Source organism: Larimichthys crocea, chromosome XXI (genome assembly GCF_000972845.2).
Source record: "Larimichthys crocea isolate SSNF chromosome XXI, L_crocea_2.0, whole genome shotgun sequence".
In the NCBI taxonomy this organism is placed as follows: Eukaryota; Metazoa; Chordata; class Actinopteri; family Sciaenidae; genus Larimichthys; species Larimichthys crocea.
This window is the reverse complement of record NC_040031.1, coordinates 5,872,335-5,896,173: the sequence shown is the minus strand read 5'-3', so window position 1 is coordinate 5,896,173 and position 23,839 is coordinate 5,872,335. Positions and strand designations below refer to the sequence as shown.

Sequence of the window (23,839 nt, the reverse complement as noted above, 5' to 3'; positions counted from 1 at the left end):
TACAGTTTGCACTGAAAACTGATATCTAAGGTCTCTGCGTATATCTCTGGTATGCAAACATATCATTAGAGACTAGATAAGTAATTAAGTGGTAATACACAACACACTTATGAAACAAACAAATGAAGGGATACGCACTATGTGGACCACCTGCATTCATTTCATTGCTGTAATGTATCAATAATTATAATCCATTAATACACATTATTTCGCAATGGGCCAACCACACCATGAGTACTTTTACTTTTGGTACCTAAAGTATATTTTGATGCTAGTACTTTTTTACTTTTAATCTTTTACTAATATTTTGGATGTGGGACTTGACTTGTAACAGTGTGGTTTCAGTTACTTTTACTGTAGTACTTCTGTATTTCGAAAAAGTAGGTCAGTAAAGCAATGTGTCTTTCTGCCTCCTGGAGCTACGTGAGAGAAGCTTCTGTTTGTGTCTGTAAACCCAGGTGAGTTTTCAGAGAGTGAGAGGGATCTCTGAAACTGAGCCAGCTATTCATGAGACAAATGTCAAGGCAACTCATTTGTTCCTGCTGAAAGACAGAAGAATGAACAATGAGGCTTTATCTTCTGTGCTCTCTGACGTCCTCTGCACACTACTCCTCAGCTGTTTGATGTTTTGTTAAGTGTGTATGCACCAATGGATAGACAGAGCGGATGTTTAACATGCATCAACTTCTAGAACACATATTGATGAAATCATTTCAGTGGTATTAAAGGGAGATGATCTCTGAGCTGTGCACATGACCAGAGCAGGAGAACAAAGGAAAACATTCAGACTGCTGCGGTTACCCCTAAAAGATTCTACCATCGTCTCATCCTCATCCAGCAGACGTGTAAGAGGTGCAGTCTTCTTCCGATCTTCCTCCCAGCTGCAGCTGCACCCACTGTCCCACTCTTGGCCTTTAGGTGCTTTTGGCTGAGCCGACGTGTACATGAGCACATACTCACACACACACACACACACACACAAGTGTCCATCAACGGGTTTGTCTGTGTGGGGTCTTTTGTATCGTCTTCTCCCAGTCGGAAGTGATGTGAGCCAGATTAAGTTCCAGAGACAGAAGGGAATAGAGAGGTGCTTTATGCTGCCGATGCCGGGTTGGTATGACTTGAACTGGCAGCGTGATAAAGAGCCCATTACCTCTTAGATCTGATAATGTTTCTGATGGCGTTGACACAACTTTCAGCTTTGCACCCATTTGGATCCTTCTATCAGTTCATAAGTTGCTGCATGAAACAAAACCATGCCTGCCTGCTCTTTGCATGGTGATATTAATCATTTTCTCCACCACTTTGACTAAAATATCTCAACAACTACTAAATAAATTAAAATAAATAAATTGCCACCTGATGATGTGCATGCTGCCCAGAGGATGAATCTCAATGAGCTGTGGCTCAACCATGAGTTTGACATTTGTTATTTTGAACTAAATGTCTCAACAGTATTATTAAATGAATGTAAAATAACAATGCTGCTCTGGTTTATCTTTGGCAGTCCTCCAGTCTTTTTTGTTGTTCTCTCAAACATCCTTTTGAAGTCAGCGATTTCCTGTAAGACAAAAAACAATGTAGAAGCGAAGGCTAAACTAAACAGATTATGTTATGTTGTACTAAATCAAAGGTCAGCAGCAAATGAATGAGCAATAAGCACAAGAGTGCAGCTGTCACCTTAATCTCTCCTGACAGCACCTGCCATTCAGAAAAACAAGACCTGCCACTCATGGGAAACTGTATTCAGGAAGGGCAGCGTGGGGAGGACGATGCACAATCTCCTCCAGGAGAGAGACCAAACAAGGCTGTGATTAATGCGAAGTGGGTTTCACAATATCTTTTCCATCGTCTCAGGCCAACGCTTTTCCAAATTCCCTCCAGTCCTTTCTGTGATGGAAATATGCAGGGATTTTGACAGCTGTTGGCCAAAACACAATCGATGTATTCATTTTTATAATTCTTTTTTTTTTTTTTGACATGCCTATTTCCGCCTGGGGCATGTCTTGTTTACCTGACTAGACAGTGGGATAAAAAGTATTATGAGGATAATGTGTAAACTAGAAAAGATGAGGATGTGAAATTAAACCCAAGCTTTCACTTAAAGTTCATTCAAGGAATCATTCGTAGACAAAATGAAAAAATGTCTGGGGTGGTGTCGCCCCATGTGCGAAGGCTTAGTCCTTGCTGCAGAAGCCCAGGGTTCAAATTTGACCTGTGGCTCTTTCCTGCATGTCATTCCCCATCTCACTCTCCCCACATTCCTGTCACTCTTCAACTGTCTCTATCAAAAAATAATGAAAAAATGCACTGAGCATCAAATCAGTTTCGCAATCTGCTACATTAGAGTGACTTCTCAACCTGGCACACTTTCTCAACCTTAACACCTTTTTGTTTATCAATGTGTGTTTACCATAAATGACTATAACCAAGCTAATCTTATTGGCTCCACTGTATTATCACCAGTTACTTTTCTGGCTGGTATGTGTGGGAAAGCAAGCTACACACCCAATCACAGCATAGCGACAGGGCAGCACACCTCAGTCTGGATTTATGAATGAATCAGTGAAAGAACAGGGAACTAGGTGCGGCATGTTTAACATGAATCACGCTCCTTCTGAGCACAGATAAGTCAGTCAGACCTGGACTGCATGATCAGGTATTATGTTACATAAAAGTGAGCGGAAGAAAAAGAATCAGAGGCCAGGCTGGTTTACATTTATGGAAATGCTTCATGCTAGGCCATGATTAACTTTTTCTGAAAGTAAAAACAGACTGACATGACAGAAATGGAATATCTTTCATCGGTAGTTATGCACTTTTTTGCTGGCCTTTCCTTTACATATTATCACATGTTTGTGGTTATGCCATAAAACTGATACAAAGAGGCGATTTAAGGTAATCATTAAGGTGGACTTAATTTGGCCTCCAGTCAGACCTGTATGAGCCCTGCTTCATAATTGAGCAAACATTCAGGAAAAGTTTCTTGACTAATTCATTCATTCTTTTTCACTGTCCCTCTGATCCACACAAAGCCTTACGTGGATTATCTGACAATGAGGCGTTGTCTTAGCGTTTGACTACGAGTCCACATTGTTTCTGTGCAACACTGTCGTTACAGGAAATCTTTTAGTTGTAGAATTGGACAGCAGAGGCCTGAAAGGTTTAACCATCAAGCCCAAAAGTCCACTCCCATGACCCTGCTCCCTCCACAGATTAGTCCAGGTTCTATGGAAAGACTCTAGGTTTATCATATAAGCCGCAGTGAAGCTATGCAGACAGCAAAGTGAATGCTACATTCCTGGCAGGGAGAAGGATCGCAGACCTGCATACCTGCCATTCTTCGCAGACTCAAGTTGGCAACGATGAGGCGTTGGATGCTCCGAGCATCTCGGAAGATCACGTCTCATAACTCTCACCTGAGCTTCTTCGAATGTGAGAAGGAAATGTGGTTATCACGGCCTGTATGCTTCCAGCACCTTTCTGTTGAGATGTGTGCTAATGATAGGGAGGGACACAACAATTAACATTGTGTTGCAAAGACATTGGACCACATTCTGCAAACAAATACCAGAGTAATAAGGCCAGTAAAGAACTGTAACTAAGTACTGCACCTGCACTTGAGTATTTCTACTTTGAGCCTTTATTTTTAGCACGTTTTGTTGTTCCATTTACCCCACTACATTCATCCGACAGCTGTAGTTACTATTTATTTTGCAGGTTTCTATTTTAAATAAAAATATACAATCATCTTACACAGTATGATTGAACTATAAACTATTAAACTACAATAAAGGAGTTCTCAAGCAGCTGCAACATTAAAATGCTTAATATTTCTCAACAGTAATGATCCATTAAAACATATAATACTCTGCATAATGAGCACCTTTGATGCTTAAATACAAAATATTGGTAACAGATTTTAATTTTCATGTAAAATATTCAACACAGGACTTAATTTGTTCAAGTTTAAGGATCTTAATAGTTCTTCCATCGCTAAACAAGTCTCTGCCTGTAGCAAACTGTGACATAGATTTGAGCCTCTTTGCCTTCTTTAACTTGGCCATCACAGTACAGAGTATATATGACAGCAGCCATGTCTGTTTTCATCGTTCCCCTCCTGGAGTATTGTGTTTGACTCTGCATTGGCCTCATCAACCATTTGTTCTTTTTCCCACGCTGCTGAATGCCAGCGTGGCCACAGACACACACACACAGGGCTTATCAGAACAATGCCTCAAATAGCTCCGGAGTCTCATCACAAGGGCATGTCACCAAAGAGCAGAAGAGAGGATGCGTGTGTGTGTGTGTGTGTGTGTGTGTGTGTGTGTGTGTGTGCGTGAGACAAAGAGAGCGAGAGACAGGCCAAAGTCATAAACGTGTCAGTATGCAGCTGTTACCTGCCGGCTCTGCTGTACTTGTCAGCGGCCCATCACAGCTCAGCTCATCCATAGTGCTCCCCATTGTTAGGTTTACTATGTATAGTTCACTGTCTGAGGGAGGCTTCACTGTTAATAAACTGTACATAAACATAACGTGCATGAATGCAAAAATCATTTATGAACTATGGTGCAGAAATAAGCAATAGCAAGGTTAAGAAAATGTGTTTTTGAATGTGTATCACCTTTTATAGTAATTATCTACTTTTTAGCAGAGTGAGGTGATACAACATTGGTGCCCGGGATATTACAGTTTATTTCAGTCTATTACAAATTACTGTTCTTAGTGTAACTACTGGGTGTGACAGTTAGTCAATAGTTAATAGTCTACACCTTTATTGCTCTTGTCCTGGACAGGTCTCTGTTTCATCAGAGATTCTAAATATTTATTAGACCAATTAAAGGGATTAAAGCAGCTATAATTTTAGATTACATTGCCTCAGTACGTCTATGTGAAAAGAGATGCTTGTAGCAATGGACCTACAGATAATTCTCCTGACTCACCCGAACCTGCAATGTCTAGTATCTTTCAGTTGATCTGTTTTCTGTTTTTTTGGTTCACTGATCTCATCGTGTGTCTTATTTCTGCCTGCAGCAAACAGCTTTGTTTCAGGTGATTAAACTGAATTCTGTAAATTCTGTACTACCTGTTCAGAAACACACCAGACAGACAAGTTAGTGACTCGCTGGTGAACATAATGCAACATCCAGCAGCTGAAACGACAGATATTTCCCTCAGGAGTTTGTGGACAGTAAAACAGAGCTAATAGTTGTGTGAATCTTGGATTTGCATTCTTAATGTGGCCAGAAACATGACTCCAAATACATGGTAATGTTGCACTATATCAACCTAAAAACACAAGCCAAATGAATTGTCTAATAATGAATCATCGGATTCTTGAAAGTACGCCCTGCTTACTTTTTCTAAAAAGATTTATTAGCTCTCTGCAGTCCTGTTTTATATAATCCTCCATGTCTTACATTCATATAAATAGAATATTAATCTCAAAGACACGATGACTTATTTTAACCTAAACAAATGAATTCCAGCAGGCTTCAATGAGATGTCTTCCTCTGTATTTATGTGTCGTGTGTACTGTGACTCAGTAAACACTCAGAAGCCTCATGCCCCAACACGACTAGCAAACTCTGAGCCTTTCTGGTCCAACCACCTGCTGTTTTGTCACACCCATGTGCCCTTGGCACCAAAACTCCATCCCAAGTAAACAAGATAAAAAGAACAACATGTATTATTATTATTTTTTACTCCTTGTGCACATTTTATCTCTTTATTTTGTAAATCAAAGCCCTCCCAAAGTGTTGCAGATGACACATTATCTTACTTCCTCTCTCTGTTTCTTTTGGGGTTTTGTTATGTCTGTGCAGAGACAGACAGTGAGAACTGGATCACATTGATATGAACCTGAGGGTGTCACAACACACCTCCTAAGATCTATTACACAAGCCGATTCCCTCCAGAAATACTTGTACTTTCCCATAAGCCTGAAAAACGAGGAACACAAGGACATGTTGGCTACTGCTGTTGTAACTCAGCAGTCACACTATGTGGTTTGTTTTCTGAATGCTTAAGCTCAGCCACTGTTTCTCTGTACAGTGAGTAATGTGTGAATTATGATGTTGGGTCAAAAACAAGTGAATAAACTTTGTTAACACAGCCACAACTTCAAACAAGTCCAACAGCAAGAAGTCCAGATTAGTGTTTGTCTTTCAGGCTTTTATTTCACAAAGCTCTCACCAACAACTAAAGCTCAGTCCCAGATTTATTCTTGTCCAGTAGCTTTTTAATTGGTCACTCTCTAATTTTCTCTGCTTAGCTTCCTCCATCAGTGTCTTCTTCAGTCTCTTCTCCTGTGCCATTATGTTCATAGAGGCTGCTGAGCCCAATTATACTGCCCGCTCACAGAGCTCCAGTTCTGGTACGACAACGACATCTGCTCCCTGTCACCATTACCCCGGACCAAAAAAACCTCCTGTTCCTGGGGGTCCAAAACACTTCTACAGTCCAGCCAGCCTGACTAAAAAACTGAGCTAACATTAACTAACAGCAGCTACAGTTCACAGTTTACTTTACTGTCCATCGGGAAACTCTGTAATTCAAAGTGTTGACAGCAGTTGGAGGACTTTAGGGGGAAAACCAGAAAACATTTTCTCCAATAAATATGATCCAGTTTCAACAAAGTTGGTTATTTTAGATAGAAAAGTTACAACATTTCATATGTATGTATGTATGTATGTGTGGTGTATATATAAATAAATAAATATAAATAAATATATATATAGATATATATATAATATATATATATAGTAATATATAATAGTAGATAAGTATATAAGTATATAAGTAATATATAATATATATATATATATATATGGAGAAAATGGAGAAAGAAATATAATCTATAATATATATATATATAAATATACACACATTTCTTTCTCTATAATTCTCCAACCCTCGTCACAGACAAAATAAATTATGTTCCTTACGCCCACATCATAGATAGACACAACATATTTATCCACACACATGTGCACACTCTCTCACACACAGCTGGCCCTCCTTTGGCAAGCAAACTCCTCCAAAGTTATGGTGCTTCACCACATGCTGAGTCACTGCCTGGGCATGTCTGTGAGTCTTCACCACAATATTATCTCAAACAAAAACCTATATATGCACACATATACACATCACATACAAACACACATACTGCCAGGCAACAAGGAGAAAAGGAGTTGGTAAAGACACAGTGGTGCACCTCTTCATTCAACAGAAGCTGGTAGACTGTTTGACTTAGTACCCACATGTGGTTTCCTTTTCTTTAAGATTGGTGGATTACACTGGCCACCACATGCCACTCTAGTGTCAGGGGTTGCCCAGCAGCACTCAGTTTAGATTGATTCACCATGGTTCTGCCTTTGGTGCTGTCAGACGTCTGTCTGATCTTAGTGGTGTTGATGTGTGAAGTCTTGTGTGAGTGGTTCTCTCTAACTCATGGACTCACAAAGTGATGTGATTCTCTTAAGGCCACCCAGCTATTTGGATAATTACTGGACAACTTTGAAGGCTCCACAATGACATATCACTTCCTGTGGGGGGGGGGAACTGCAGAGGGGAGTTTCCAAAACATCTGTGAGAGGAGACAGATAGTAAGACAGACAGAAGAGGCGGAAGTGGGTACTTGATACACATTTGGCACACATGCGATCCAGCCCTGTTGGTGTATCTGAACAAGACACTGGGGTCAGGTGTCTGTGTGGGTGATGATCCCTCAGCAGTACCAGACAGGCTGCAGGAGAAATGTTGATGACATTTGCCTTCTTACCACCTCCTCCTGCTGATTCACACACAGGCTCCAGGAGCTGCTACTGTCAGTCTAATATGAACCACAAGAACGAGTCAGTCAGGTGACTGACCGAGTGACACTGCGGTCAGCTGTTTGTGGAAGGAGCTCAGCTCATGGGAGTGGCGGATGTGAGGGTGATATCAGAGATGAACACACCCACGCAGCGATCAAAGTACATCTGACTCCTAGCTATCATTGTTGGTCACCTCATGTTGCATTAAAATCATCAGAACTTTCGTTTTCCTTCTTTACAATCATCTTTTTCATGAACTTAATGTAAAGTTTTGTTAATTAAATTAATTCAACTTAACATTTCTACTCGACTTCAGAACTCTGAGTTCATATAACTTGTCCGTTGACTTTGTCTATTGTTGACTACTGAGAGTTCACTCAACTTGTTAATTTAAGTTCAATGTAACACCATTACGATATTAGCAGGTTTCCAAGAATACATCCCTTGAATCTTAAATCTATCCAGATTGCTTTCTTTTAATTTGGAATTTGAAGAGAATGTGATGGAAATTTGGTGTTTAAGATAAATTGCGGCTGTTTCTTCTCATTAAATGGCTTCTTTAACAATAATAATGAAAATCTTGATTAACTCAGTATCAAGGTCAGTCCTTAAAATCACTCCCCATCACTGGAAGTGGCCTTGCAGTGCCTCCACAGCCTCCAACTGAGAAAATGTGAACAGAAAAATTCATGACTCATAAATGAGCTTGAAAAAATCAAGTTAAGTTCAGTTAACTCGCATTTCGAAGGCAGCACGGAAACATTTTTATATGTTGAACCAGCTTAAAATAATCAACGGTGACTCTCCGCCTGCTTTCTGTCTGTTTTGGTCTCTAACTGCAGAGGAACTATCTGACTTTTAGCTGCTGACATACAGTCTGATGAATCTTAAACTCACCAAATGGAAACTGTGCTTGTGGGCTGTTTGGGTGGATTTTGGACTTGACATCAGCAGACAGGAATAGAGAGTTTATGTGAAACGCCACTCACATGAAACAAGTTTAGTCTGAAGTACCTTTTAAAGAAAAAAAAAAGAATCACTAGAGAGCAGGGTGGCACAGTACCTTCTTGGCAAGGTGAAAGATCATAAAGGGAATGAATTACTAGGCTGTCATGGAAAAACGTCCAGATCATAAACTTTATGAGTGGATTCAAAAACCCATTTGAAATGATTGACGAGGGGCAAGCTGATTTTTACGCATGTGCTCAGCTCACTCAGCGGCACATCTGGTAATTAACCATATTAGACTGAATCACTTACTGCAGAGTGGGCAAATATTTGGACTAATCTCCGCAGCAGGATGTGGATTAGTAATTAACATGTCGGCGGTGTAATTAGGTCCACGTTAGGACTTCCTCTGCCCTCTCCCCCCGCCTGCGCCAAAGCTTCCGCCCACACAGCTTTGAATTACTCCACTGGCAACTGTTGATGCATTCCCAAATCATCTGACGTCAAGTGGGCTGGACTCGGGGCAGAGTAGACTATAAAGCCCTTTGCTACCTTAGTTCATTCACAACGCCACTCTGGATTACCAAAGCCTTTAAAGAGAAGCTCCTTCCTCGGGCTCCTCGGACGACACAGCAGGGAGTTCACAAACCTGCCCGCCGCCGTAAACAATGAAAATGTCAGCGGAGGAGATCAGCCAGGTCCTCAAGGAGGGAGAGCTGGAGAAGAGGAGCGACAACCTGCTCCAGTTTTGGAAGAGGAAGACGTGCGTCCTGACCACGGACAGCCTCAACATTTACGCCGACACGCAGAAGCGCTCCAAGGGCAAGGAGCTCAAGCTGCAGTCCATCAAGAAGGTGGACTGCGTGGAGCGCACCGGCAAGTTCGTCTATTTCACCATCGTAACCACAGACAATAAGGAGATCGATTTCCGGTGCTCTGGGGAAGAGAACTGCTGGAATGCAATGATCACCATGGCTCTGATTGATTACCAGAACAGAAAGGCCATCCAGGACTTTAAAACGCGGCAGGACAACGAGAGCGCGTCGCCCGGACAGCAGGAGAGGCGCATGGCGAGGGCGCCATGAGAGGGACTCCGTTAACCACTCCTAATATGGTGAGGGACACACCATGACATATATAGCAGACATAATATATGATTAAAACCTTAAGTAACGCAGTGGGGAAAAAACTTAAAACTAATTACCTTTTGTGTCTCCTTCTAGTGTCAAAGTGGACCATAAAGAAATAATACGCGGACCAAAAGGACGACGTGGTCATCCGGTCCAGAGATGAAGGATTGTTCGGGACTGAGCTCTCGGAGAGAGGGGGGACAACTGACAGATTTTCAGAAGCTCCACACACAGGACTGAACCCTTGAATTGTCAGAACTATTTCAAGTTTGCTCTCCTGGGAGGAAAAACCATGATGTTAATTTATTTGTTTCCAGGATATGTGTTACTGGCAAACAGCTTGTCTTGTTTAAATTATTTTCTATTTCAATGTGTGTTGAGTGTATATTTATTTGAATAAATATTCATGGATTTTTGACATAACTTTATGTTCTCCTCCAGTTTTTGTTTCTCGTGTAGACATGTCTCCACAAAGTCTGTTAGTGTCTTATTACAACATTATAGTCAGTAACAGTATATCTGACACTCTGGGGTGTCATTCAGAAGCAGCATTTTTGAGTAAATGCCAGAGAGAGTGATATAAGGGGAGTGGAGGACCGGAAAGTCCCTTTCCTCTCTGCTGTCAGGTGGAATGTAACACTTTATTGTCACTGGGAGGGTTTCAAGCCTGAGTCATAACTGATAAGCACGGCAGATTTAGTCAGCAGCACGGGACACTTTAAAGTCTCAGTGGTGCCTTTGAACACACCTTAACTTCTTTCCAAGGTGTGGTAGGGTAGAGGTAACCACTGCTGGGATGTTTGAATCTGGTGATTTCTGTCTTTGAGCTTCATAAAACCTGACATTCCATTTCTGACAGGTGTTCAGATGACAAATCCCTCCTTATCAGAGGCCTCTGCTGTTCACGTGGCAGAGAAAACACACAAAAAGTCCACTTTACTGCCCTGTTATCATGTTTGAATGGACATAATGTGACACTAGGTACACACCTAATTAATTACTGTTATAAACCCAGTGAGCACAGCTTTAGTCAGAAAACCTTGGGAGGTCTATAAAAGAGGGATAGTCATATGCAGATGAAAAAGTTAATGTAAATCAAACAATTTAAATTTAAACAAAATGCCACAATGCAATATGATCATTTAATAAGTCAGATGTTCATACCTGACAGCATTTATTCTAATTTCTGTCTTTATTCATGCCGTTGTGTTATATTTGTTATAGATGCACACAATAAACTTTAAAACCTGTAGGGTTTACTACTTTCAAAAACAGAACACATTCAGGCTTGACAATCACAGGACTCATATGAGTCTCTCGAAGTAGATAAGTAAGTAACCAATCAAAATAAAAGTTGGTGGTGCAAGGTGTTTTACCATAAGCTTCAAGTTCATAGCCTACTGTACTTCACGATGCAAAGAGGCAGGGCAACCTGATGATTTAACTTACAGCATCATGAATGGTGATCCAAACTAAGGCCTAAATCTCAACCCAGTCCATTACATTATAACTTGATGCTCTACTTAGTTTACATGGTCCAAAACTTACAAAACTCTGCTGACTTCTCCACATACCATAGCACCATGCTTTTACACAGTTTTTCCTGTCATAAACTACAACAAACTGTATAACAGTCACTCAGAACAGAATACCAGTAATTAGAAACATCATCCACTATTTAACATACACATTGGCTTTACACATAAATAATATCAGAACATAAATAATACCAAATAAAATCATGTAATTTAAGTGGCTCTTACACAAGGTGCTTCATATATACCCACACAATACAACGCCATAAAGTATTTCTGGGGACAAAGTTAGAGAAAAACAACAAAATCAAAACAACACTTGACTATGAGGTTGAAAGGTTTTTAAAAGACTCAGCTGCTCTGACTCTGAGGGGGAATTTGTTCCAGTGTTGGAAATGAAACAGTGGAAAAAAATAACTAACAATGTTTTTCTTGAAAGTGAGAACAAGAAAACAGTGTGTACATTTTAAAAAAAAGGAAAAAAAAGTGTGCTTCTGCACGTATAAATACCTCCGGTCATAGATCTTAGAGTGGAAGTGTGTTATGAGCACAAATCCTCAGAGGTCAGAGGTGACAGAAAGATGAATCTCTCGGCCTTCAGTAATGAAGTGTATAGTAGAGTCGCTCACCCTCCCCGTCCCATCCCGTCCCTGCGTGCAGCTTTGAAGTAGGATTGCAATACAATCGATGCATCAAAGGGTTAGACTGATCCGAGGAGTATTACCGGAGCGGACGGGCCTCCTTTCTAAAAATACAGCTTCACAAATTGGCACCACTTTAATCTCTTTCTCTCATACACACACTTTTGGGCTCTGAGCCAAGGGCCACACGGGAGTTTTTGTCACCAGTGCATGCTATCGTTCCTAAACAATTTAATGCAGAAGAGTACTTCTTGTTTAAGTGACTCCTGCTTTTGACATGACTCTGAGCTGTGTTTTCGGAGGCTGATAAAAGACGTCATAATCCACATGAATGTCTGGCCACAAAATATAAGGTTGTCTTCTTTACAACACACACAGACACCACCAACCAGACGGACACACACACTGCGTCCTGCTCTCTGATTTCAGGCTGTATAAACATCCTCTGACGCAGCACTGGCACTCACTCAGGCCATACTTGTACCCTTGGCGTCATCCCTCCATAGGCCGTCATTATGTGGACGGAGCATGGCTGCGCAACAGCAAACACATTGTAACACTCTGATAAATGCAATAAATAAAGATGATGTAAGTGTGTGTGTATTTGCAGGACCTATATACACATCTTCAATTAATCTTTGTTTTTAAACTGAGTGGGACAAAATGTCCAATTCAGAGGCATTTATTGTAAACAGGAGATGCGGTGCTTGGTGTGGAGTAACAGCTGAGCAGGGTGTTGTGAGGTGAAGGTTGGAGGCCAGAAGAAACATGTCTCACTCCTATTTCATCATTTGGAAATGCCTCACATCACTCCCACACAAACTCCTCTCACATCCTCAGCAGCATTTACTCGACAATATCTCAAGACATTCATCTGTATTTAAATGTTTTCCTCAATGTGACTCTGTCCATCAGAACATATGCAGAGCATAACCAGCAAGGAAAATATACAACAGGAATAAAAATGGGTAATTTAAGGAATAATTTAGGGTAGTATGATGGAAAAGTCAGAGTAAATATAAAACGTTTTGTAGACATAATTATGGATTTATTTCCTTCACATGCAGTTCAACTCAGTTCAACTCAGTTCATCCATCCATCCATCCATCCATCCATCCATCCATCCATCCATCCATCCATCCATCCATCCATTTTCCCTCATCAGAGTCTGGGGCCAATCCCAACTGGCATTGGGCAAGAACAATGTTGGCAAGTTGCCAGTTTGTCATAGGGCTTAAGCACATTTACGCTGACATTCACACCTATGGGCAGTTTAAAGTCAATAACAATCATATTGCTGAAAATGTAAGTAAAAACAATCAAGGCTGTTTTGGTGGGATTATCACCTCTTTATCTCTCAACTAAAAACTGCTGATGGTAGAGTTTTACATGCTGACTCTTCCAAATGGCTTAATGATTGGAAGTTCATCCCAGATTCTGAAAGCAATGTGTGCAACAAAATATTCTAAACTCAAAGATTAATTTAATCACATCACATTTTTTATTGTCATCAGTTATCAGATTACACGTAGACTCCTCGACCTGATAATTTTACGATTGAAAGCTCTGAAAAGATAATAAGTGGACAATTGAGATGAGATTACTACGCCAAACCTGATGGTGGAATAATCTTTTTCTGGTTTGGAAAATGAAGGGATCTTAATTTTATGGCTGGGAGGTTCAGACATTAAATATAGAAAAGTTGTTATTAAGGCCATGATAACTGTTTTTACATAAAATCTTACCTTGTGTGGTCTTACAACTTATAAAGAGCATGTCAAGGCATTTCAAAGGGTAACACCATTTCACCTCACAGTGTAATGTGCCGGTTTGCTCAGGAATGTGTCACGGCTTCAATCAGTTCCCCACGCTGAATGAGAGTATTGCTCAGCTTCCCGTAAGGTGTATGTATGTTATAGGAACTTGTATCTTTGTTTCACTTATACCTGCTGTGTCATTTCCTGACTTGCTCTTCCCTTCAGAGTAATATCTGACGCAGGACACAACACTCTTGTTTCATGTAAATAAAAAACGCCTAAAACCCAAACAGCAGAGAATACCAGGATATTAGGCAAGGCCTTGGGAGATAGTCTGATTACTAACAACCTCAAATATCTGTGTCATGTGTTTCTACGGTAAACCTCAAACATTGCAAAGAGTAGGCGTTCTGCCTGGTGTTTAGTATTTGAAAACCATAGGAATCACGTTATCTCAGAGAAGCGCTATTCATGGGCTTGCTTTACTGGAATCCAACCTGTGTAGGTATTTCTCTGTGTGACGCATGGCTCAGGTGAATGCATACCTGAGCGCATACCTCAGCAGAGACAGATACACGCCCTGGGGTCATTGGTAAGGTAACATAAAGTCACGATGTTTCTACGTTACATGGAACTTCTGCCCAAATTGGGCCACAAAAGAGGAAAAAAAATCTGACTAAAGTCCAAGTTGTTTCACTGCTGCCTCCCATTTATCATTCCTTCATCCAAGTAAAGGTCATTTTATTCCCAGATCTGGTCTTGCGGATAAAATGGACAAATTCCCCCCCTCATCTTATTCACAAAGGCGTCATTCTCCTAATCGTCTGTAGCCATGACAACAGTGTTTGTTTTTTATCGGACATCCATTTTTATCTGCTGAGTCACAGGAAAATACTCCCTCGGTCCACATCTTCAGATCTATCTTCCCACTCTCTGGCAGTGATTGTCACCGTAACAAACCTGTAGGTTTAAATATCAAATAAATATGTCAATCTCAGGAATCATGGAACAGTTTCCGGAGATTTCCAAAACATCAGCGGTGTCAACTGAGATTCCCTTCATGCAACTTAATATCTTTTTATGTCCAGACCACATCCGCTACTCTGTAAATATAGAAAAAAAAACAGTCTACAACAACAAGCAAACTCAACATATGTTAGAGTAAGGAGATATTTTCCCAAATATAGAGTCTCTCACTCTGTAGGCCTTTTTTTCATGAGAATCTTATGAATGTGGCACCTCTCATATCTAAGACATGCATGTGTATTGGATATACACAACCACACACACACATATGCTGTATATATACACACAAAGTGTCGGCATGGACTGCGCTGCTGAATGGGGATCATGTTGCTTAAGACCCAGCTGTTCAGAGAGAAGCCTCAGACAGAGAGAGGAGACGCTGTCAGGAATGCCTACAAGGCAGCGAGGGGGCGGATGGCCGAGAATTAGTATCACATAGAGAAGACTTAAAACTTTATACTTGGACTTAAGTTTGATCTAAAATAACAGCTTCAGAATCATTTTAATGGTACACTGACTTGTAATTGAGAGAACGGTGCCTCTTTCATTCCCGCTCTGCACCTCCAACGCCTCGTTGCACTGTGTAAGCGGGTGTTGTGTTGATCTCCTGCGAGAAGTGTGTAACATTTTATGGCACACACCACCAACTATGGACCATACCTCTGTATTGTTAGTACACACACCACGGCAGAGGCATAGTAGACCTTGATGGAGGAAGCTAAAAACAACAGTGTCTGAGGAAGATACTAAATCTTGGACCGGCTTACTCTAAAACTGTAGGGGCACCAATTTGCAAAAAATACCAATTCTTACATCATGTTGCTTCAAGTAAGGACTTGGATTTGGTTTTGAAAGCAATTATGTAAAATGCTTTTGATACAGTTTTTCTTCAGCATTCAGAGACCTGAAAGGCATTTCATTTAACTTGCAATTTGCTACTTGCGACTGGACTTGGACCTTCCCCAAAAACTTAGAATTAGCTCAAAGTTTTAATGTAGGTTTAATTAGATTTCTCACATACCCATAACATCTAGTTTAGATTATTTGTTTTTTTTTGCCCAGGTATTAAGATATTCATAAAAAATAAAAAATAAACATTTTACATTAGCAGCTGTAAGGCTGTTTTAAGCCACAGCTTTGAATTAAATCTTAACATAACATGCTGATGTTTAGCAGGTATAATGTACAGTATAATGCTTCAGTATGTTCACCATCCCAGTTTAGCAAAGCTCACATTTGCTAATTAACAACTGGGGCTAATGGGATTAAACCAAAATGCTGAAATAGACATTTTTAAAAGGAGGAAAAGTCAAGTGATCATCAATGTTACTGTAATTCATCCGGCAGGGAAACATGGACATTAATCACTCAAAATCACAACTGCTGCCCTCGTGGTAGTGATAGAAAAAAAAAGAGTCAGGTTAAAAAAGTCATGAGGATTCATCATCTTGGAACCACGAATGTTTGTACAAAACTTTTTGCCCATTCCCCTGGTAGATGCTGGAAATTTTACAGGATAAGTAAAAACTTTGATCTGCTGGTGGTGGTAGAGGAAAAGTCAGGGGATCGCCAAAGGCATTATGACTCACCCTCTGTGCACCGTGCATATCTCTATAAGACTTCATAGCAATCAGTCTGATAGTTTAGATTTCAAGTGGAGAACTGACTGTGTGGCTCTGTGGGGATTAAAATGCCAGCCACAAAACTCACAAATATTGTCTGCTTTACCTCAAAGATAATCCACAGACATTAATCTTAAAATTTTAAATGAGAACCACTGACACTTTTGAACCCCGAAAGCAAACAGATGTAATTCCATTTACCTCTGCTGTATTGTGTTGTGACGGAAGAAGAAATCCGAGAGGCAAAATTCTCAAAAACTGGAAAATTAATACCAAAACTCAGCATCCCATGAGAGTTAAATGATTTAATTTTAGTGAACCAATTCTTTAACTTGTCAGTAACAGAAATATGTGGAACTCAGTGGATGGATGGGACAGTAAGCAGTGGAGCAGAGCAGTCGGGGTTTAGGCGTGTGATCACGGTCCACTGTAACTGGGGTCCTGAGGGAGGGGTTTAGTTACCAGCACCTGCCTGAGTGGGTGTGTGAAGAAATGACCAAGAACAGATTACAATAACATTACATTTCCCAGCCAGGAAGTCCAATGTAAGACATTACTTCAAATCCTCAAATGTCTGTTTTGACCATCTCTGTGAGGCTTTTAATCATGCATTGTGGTACAATGTCTTGAGAAAAGCTGAACCCAAACCCTTGGATGAGATTTTTGATTAAATATATTTCCCCATTTTCTCCAGAAGTCTATCATATGCACAGCAACATGGCTTTTAATGAGATACAATCAGTAGTGTGATAGCCGGGTGAGGTCTTAAAATGGCACTTAGAATTCCACAGCAGCTAATCGTCATTCACATCAGTTACAGTAAGTTACATCAGGTTGTTGGTGCAGCAAATAAGCCAGCTACATGTTCAACTTTGTCTCACATAAAACTGAAGGTGAAACAAATGGCTGCAATAAACTTGTAATGATGACCTCGGGTTCAGAGCCATTATCAGGGCGAGAGGAAATTAGTCTGCTGTAGATATTACACAAGAGGGAAACCGTGTGAAAGAGAAAGACAGATAAATGAGCACATAAAGGGAGTGAGGAAAAATTCCAGCAAAGACAATATTACAAGTCAGAGAGGAAGAGTGTACTAAGAGGAAATAAATGGATGCAGGAATTCCCCTGTTCCACCACACCAAAGCCAACAACATACCAGCTCAGTGTAATCAACTGGTAATTCAACAGGGATACTGCACCTTGCACAAACAGCCCGCTAAATAATTTTCAATTTATCTTTCAGTCTGTCTTTGCTTTTAAGAAATGGTTTGACGTGGGCAAAGAAAAGCACATGATGTAAAACATCCAACCGTCATGAGAGCAATTTCTGCAGTCTGTTTGACTACTTATTAATATCCTATCATTATTTCCCATAATCTTTATTAATGTTGAATCATAGAGAGAATAAAATGTGACAGTTCCTATGTGGTGGGTGTGGTGGTTTGGGAATTTTGGGTTAGAGGTGCAGTAAAAAAGAAACATTAAGCACTTTATAATCCATGCTTCATTTCTCTCTAGAGAATATTTTGTCAATACTCCATAATTACATGATTACTACCTACCATGTACTTTTCTTTCAGGAAGTTTTGAGGGACATTTGGAAAACTTGACATTTATTGTTGTACAACAGGGAAATTAAGGCTGTTTGTCTGAAAATGTCTTTCTCAGTATGATAGGACTGCAAGGACCAGGCCGGGCAAGCTGGAAATCCCCTTTATAAGAATACAGGTTCTCACACAATGCATTCCTGCAGTCCCAGATCCTATGCACTGTTTCGCTCCAGCTCCCTGATCATTTCAGCAGCGTGGTATTGACCCAGCAACAAATGTTTCCATCAATCATAGCAGGACGCAACAGGGGTGTATTGTTCAAAGACACAGCAGAGGGTGTTTAAACACTGATGATCAGGGTTTGTATTTCCGACTCTGCATACCTTCGCTGAGGTGAGGGGATCTCTCAACGGCCAAGCCAGGAGCAGGACGCCTGTGTGGGTTGATCTATGAATGGACAGATGGATGGCTGGATGAAGGGCAGGAAGCTGGAAACAAAGGGAAAAGAGAAATACATAACACTAAGTTTATTTGTGTTTCTCTTATTCCTTTTCATCTCACCAAAGGAAAACTTTGATTGATTATGACTTTGGTTTTATATTCATGGCTCTGGCCATCAGCTGTGTACTGATAGAAGTGGGCTACTAGCTGTGCTATCAGTAGTATTGTGGTAGAAATAGTAGCAATAACAATGGTAGTATGGCCTTTAGCTTTAACATTAAATCTGCAAATTAATTTTTTGATGCCTTCAGCACAGCAGCTGAAAGTACTGTATAGATCTGATATGGTTAACATGTTAGCAAGCACTAAGAGCATTAAGAGCCATGTTGCTGGTCAACATATGAATATAATCCAATATTAAATCTCTTCCAGGTCTAGCAGGCCGTTCCAGTTATCCCACTTCCCAGCAACGCATTCCAGCTCCTCCTTGGGGATCCCGATGCGTTCCCAGGCCAGATGGGTTATATAGTCCTTATAGCCGCCACTAGGTCTGCCCTGGGTCACCTACCAGTTGGACATGCCTGGAACACCTCCTAATCAGATGCCCAAACCACCTCAATTGACTCCTGTCAGCGCAAAGGAGAAGCTGCTCTACTCTGACCTCCTTGTGGTTGTCTGAACTCCCAGCAGCCAAAACAGCAGCGTCTGTGAGCCCAGCAGCCTGTGGAGGAAGCTCATTTCAGTCACTTATATCCACAATCTCAGTTTTTCGGTCACTGCCCAAAGCTCATGGCTGTTGGTGAGGGTTGAAACATAGATGAACTACAAAATTGAGACCTCAGCTCCTTGTGCCCCACAACGGTCCAGTACAGCATCCACAATACTGTTGGCGCCACATCAATATATGATCTGACCCTGGATAAGTAGATGGATAGATGGATTAGCGCTCTTTTAGTTCATTTTTCTTTGGTCTCCACTTACTCCTGGGAGAAATCTGACTTTTTAACAGCTAAATGCTCCATTATGTTCTTCCGCTAGTTGCCAACTTTGTGTGTGTGCAGTGTTAGCATTGGATTTATCAAAAGTGGAGAACTGTGAGAGTGAACTAGAACAGTGTAAAGTGGAAAACCAAAATAATGAGCTAAAAGACAGTAAGACAGGCTGTAGAGCTGAGTGAGACCTCAGAGTCAAGTGATAATTCTCTATGCGTCCATCACTATGAGGAGCTTCTTCACATTACAGACGTTTAAGCCATTATTAATATTGTATACTTTGATACTTTGATGATATTAGTTGGTCTTATTAGACACTGACTCAGAAGATCCAGCTTCTAATCAGTTCATAATTTCCAGTCTGAATAAAGAGACATTTAGTTTTATGGTTGAGTTAAATAGTTGAACATCTTTTACAGTACAGGCCTTTCTCGCAGCCGACTTTGTGCTGTGTCATGGAGGGAAGGCACAGGTGGAAATCATTATCTTAATGATGGCTCAGTTGAGTCATCATGTTTAATACCAGGGCCTTTGAACAGAAAACTCTTGTACAGAACAGAGCAGTCTTTTATGTCATTAATTGTGCTTTTCATGCCGTAACAAGTCAAAACCCTGTGAATAAGTTCTGTTATATATTCAAAACTCTAATAAAAACTCAAAGCTGTCACTCACAGGACTCAGTGATACTCTTGCCTCATCAAACCTGCTGTTGCTTGAAGCTGAATTTATGTGACATTACAAAGCTGCTTTATGAATGCCTTATTTCTATAGGGCATACATGGGAAGACTAAAGCCTGGAATAAGAGGAAATCCTGTTTGTCATGGCTCAAGGGTCTTTCCCAAGGAGCAGGGGAACTCACAATGGTCCTCTCTGTCCACACACTGTCCCGAGACTGAGCACAGTGGCGACCTTTTGCTAAATAGGGTTAGGGTTGTATTGGGGGTCAGCATTAATCAAATTAGACAGCAGCACACGGGCACACTTCAACAATGTAAACACACCGTTTACACAGACAACATCAACCTGTTAAATCCATATTCTTTTTATCCTTAAAGTTGCGTAATTTATTGAAGCTTTTAATTTAAAATGTTAAGAAAACCTACAACTTTCTCCTTCAATCACATGTAGTTTTGACTAAATGTGTGTTAGGACCATTTGAAAGAACTGTGAGTCACAAAATGTGACATTATACTCAGCTGCAATGCACAACAGTGACTCCATTTGTCCTCCACCCTGTTTCACAACTCACGTTGAATAAATCTGAAAACTGGGCATAGACTGTGTGCCAGGTGTTTCACATTACATTTAATCCATATATTTCAAAATGCAATTTATTTTAGTATATTGGAAACATTTAAAAATGAACGCACAGGCAAAGTATTCTAATGTTTTGTGAATCAGCATGTATTTAAAAATGTAATTTTGCTCTTTTGTGCTCCAGACAGGAAGACCAAATGATGTCATCTCCTATGGATGTCATCTTTAATGAACAACACTGTATACAGACACCAAGCAGTATGTTAAAAACATACACGTCTCCTGGACTAATTGCTAAAACATGGGCGCAGATGTCCGGTTTTTGTTCCCATGAGGTAAGCAGATGTGTGTTCACACCAGTTAAAGGTGGGGGTATGACCAGTGTGAGCTGTGGGAACAGGAGTCTGCGGTGTAGGTTTACACCCCCCCCCCAAGGAAACATGAAGAAATGACTCCAGCAGGAGAGATGGAGGCAGAGATTAGGATGTCAGGTTTATACATGAAGGGTTAGAACATTAAATATGAAAACTGAGATCTTGTCTGATAGAACTTGTTCCACATGCTGTTAAAACTGAGAAATATCATGAGCTCACGCTCATTCATGCATGTCAACATGCACACACACACACACACACACATATACACACACAGAGAAGTCTTTCACAGGGTTTCGGTCTGAACAGTCGCTGTTCCAATGAAACAAAATCGCTTTTCTTTAGTCAACGAGTGTGTGTGTGTGTGTGTGTGTTTGTGCCGGCTATCCATGCTAGAGGACAAGGGGCAAGGGCTTGGGCGAGGATGGAGATGTTTGGGGGGTGTAGAGGACACGAGGGGTGGGTGGATTGTTGGGTAATGAGTCACTGGAGCCTCCTTCAAAGCCTGCTCTCCAACCCCACACCCGAGCAGGGAGGTCCACTGGAATCTGGGCCTATGGATGGAAGAGCTGAGTGGGCAGGCCACATACAGTGTGCATACACATCATGCACACACACACATTTCATGTATCTCTAACTAGGGTCAGGATCTCGCCACAGAGGATGTGGCCCCTGCAACAAAGACTTCTACAGTAGAAAATCTGAAGGGTGCATGTACAGTGTGTATTATTGTTAGTACTTTGTATAAGTGCAATGCAATTTATTATCTTTCCATAGTGAGCCGCCATACACACTATGAAACTGTGGCTTGTATCAGTGTTGTAGACCACTTTTTTAAGGTCTCGGTCTCGTCTTAGAATCAACTGCATTTTTATCTTTGTCTCTGTCTCAGACAAAGACGACTTAGGATTTCATTTCAACACCGGTCAAGACCACAGCTGTGTTTCCATATTATTCACTCAACACTGTCTAGTTTGTCCTGCCACAGTTTCATAATTACCAGAAAATACTTTTACACTTTAAAAAGTTGTTGCACAGAGCAAACGCCTGCATGGCCCAAAAACAACACAGGAGAGGTGAGGTCGAGGTTTAAATACAAGACCACGAGCCAACAGCTGCAAAGTTCTTCCTACAAATTAAACTTTATGAAGCAGGTCGTAAAAAAAAGAAAGAAAAGAAATTAAAACATGACTAGTTTCTAATTTTTGTCACTGTTAAGGGCTGCTTTCACACGCAATGCTAGAAAGTGATTGTCAGGCAAACATCTTGTAATAAATTTTTTTAAAGAGTATAACTGCAAAACAGCATCCAAAGGAAAACACACAGTAGTTTTTCTAAATCCTGCAATACGCTTACTGAGAAGGCTGCGAGGCGTGTGACTCATCAAAAGAGATATGGCGAATATTAGCCAACACACGTTAGCTTCCAAAGTAGGCTATATACTGTCTGGTCTTGGTCTTGACTTGGTCTCGGCTCCTCAAAGTCTTGGTCTTGTCTCGGTCTTGATACACTCTGCCACTCTTAGCTGGTCTTGTCTACAACACTGGCTTGTATCTCCGGCTGTGTGTGTGTGTGTATGGCTGATTCAGTTTTTTGTAACTATCACAGAAATTCAATGTTCAGTGTTTTTTTGTTGTTGTTGTGTACTTTAATGTAGAAATTTGACCCCGGAAACAGCAGTGTGTTTGTTCACAACAACAAACAACAACAACCTGCTGGCAACAAACTCCCTTGTGCCCCATCTCTGTGTTAATACCAACAGTGATCCTGGTAACAAGCATGACGTCTGTATAGGATTTCAAACACACACACACACACACACACACACACACACACACACACACACGTATATACACCAGCTGTGTCCTCATGTCACAGCTTTCACTCTCATGTTTATTAGATCATGAGCAACTGTTTGACTGACGGATGAGAAGACCAGTGTTTGTATCACTGGGTGAAATATATTGAACATTTTTATTGTGTAAGAGTCACTTAAGTTACATACCTTTATTTAGGAAAATATGTTATGATATTATTTATGTGTAAAGTCGATGTATATGTTGTATAGTGGATGAACCTAAGGTTATGTATTTAGCTGTAATACAGTTTGTTTATGACACAGATAAAGGTGTGGATAAGGATGGGGCTACAATATGTGAAGAAGTCAACAGTGTTATGGATCAGTACAAGTTGGTAATGTGCTGAGCTGAGATTTATGATTCATTTTGGATCACACTGTAAGTTACTAATATTTAAATCAAGTTTTTGCTAAAGAAGGCATAACTTGCAGAGGGTTTAGCAGGACAGTGCTGACCTTGAGCGAATGACCAATGCTGAAAGGACAAAGCAATAAGACACAGACAGGAAGCAGGGAGCTCAGATCAGTCAACAGCAGCTTTTAACATACTGCATGTAAACAAAATATACAGAGAACAGGTCAGAGAGATCAAACGCAAACATAATCTTGGCACTACACTCCATACATAAATGCCACGACTATATTTAGATACTGTACAATTGCAGGCATGCTACACAGGTCGAAGGTCACTCCTCCAGTGACACTGCAGTTCATAAATGTTTAAGAGGAGTGATAAAAATGATCAAAACCTCTCTCTCGTCACAGAGTACCGTAATATCTTTTTGTGAACGGACAGGATGTGTTTGCTGAGGACAGTTTAAGTTATAGTCTGGTGATGATGGGTGTGTAGTGATGAATGTCGTCTGAGCGGGTATTTGTTTGTTGCTTGT

At 40.7% G+C, this 23,839-nt stretch overlaps 1 protein-coding gene across 1 annotated transcript; it reads left to right on the top strand.

Moving 5' to 3' along the window:
* Nucleotides 1-9,310: 9,310 nt before the first annotated feature.
* On the top strand, nucleotides 9,311-10,318 carry phlda2 (pleckstrin homology-like domain, family A, member 2). Its single transcript, XM_010732750.3, has 2 exons — nucleotides 9,311-9,879; nucleotides 9,989-10,318. The coding sequence occupies exon 1, from the start codon at nucleotides 9,434-9,436 to the stop codon at nucleotides 9,848-9,850; it is 417 nt and encodes a 138-aa protein (XP_010731052.1). The 5' UTR covers nucleotides 9,311-9,433; the 3' UTR covers nucleotides 9,851-9,879; nucleotides 9,989-10,318.
* Nucleotides 10,319-23,839: the final 13,521 nt, after the last annotated feature.

Excerpts from the sequence above, each read along its gene's own strand:
- phlda2 (XM_010732750.3), top strand. The coding sequence starts at position 9,434 with ATGAAAATGTCAGCGGAGGAGATCAGCCAGGTCCTCAAGGAGGGAGAG.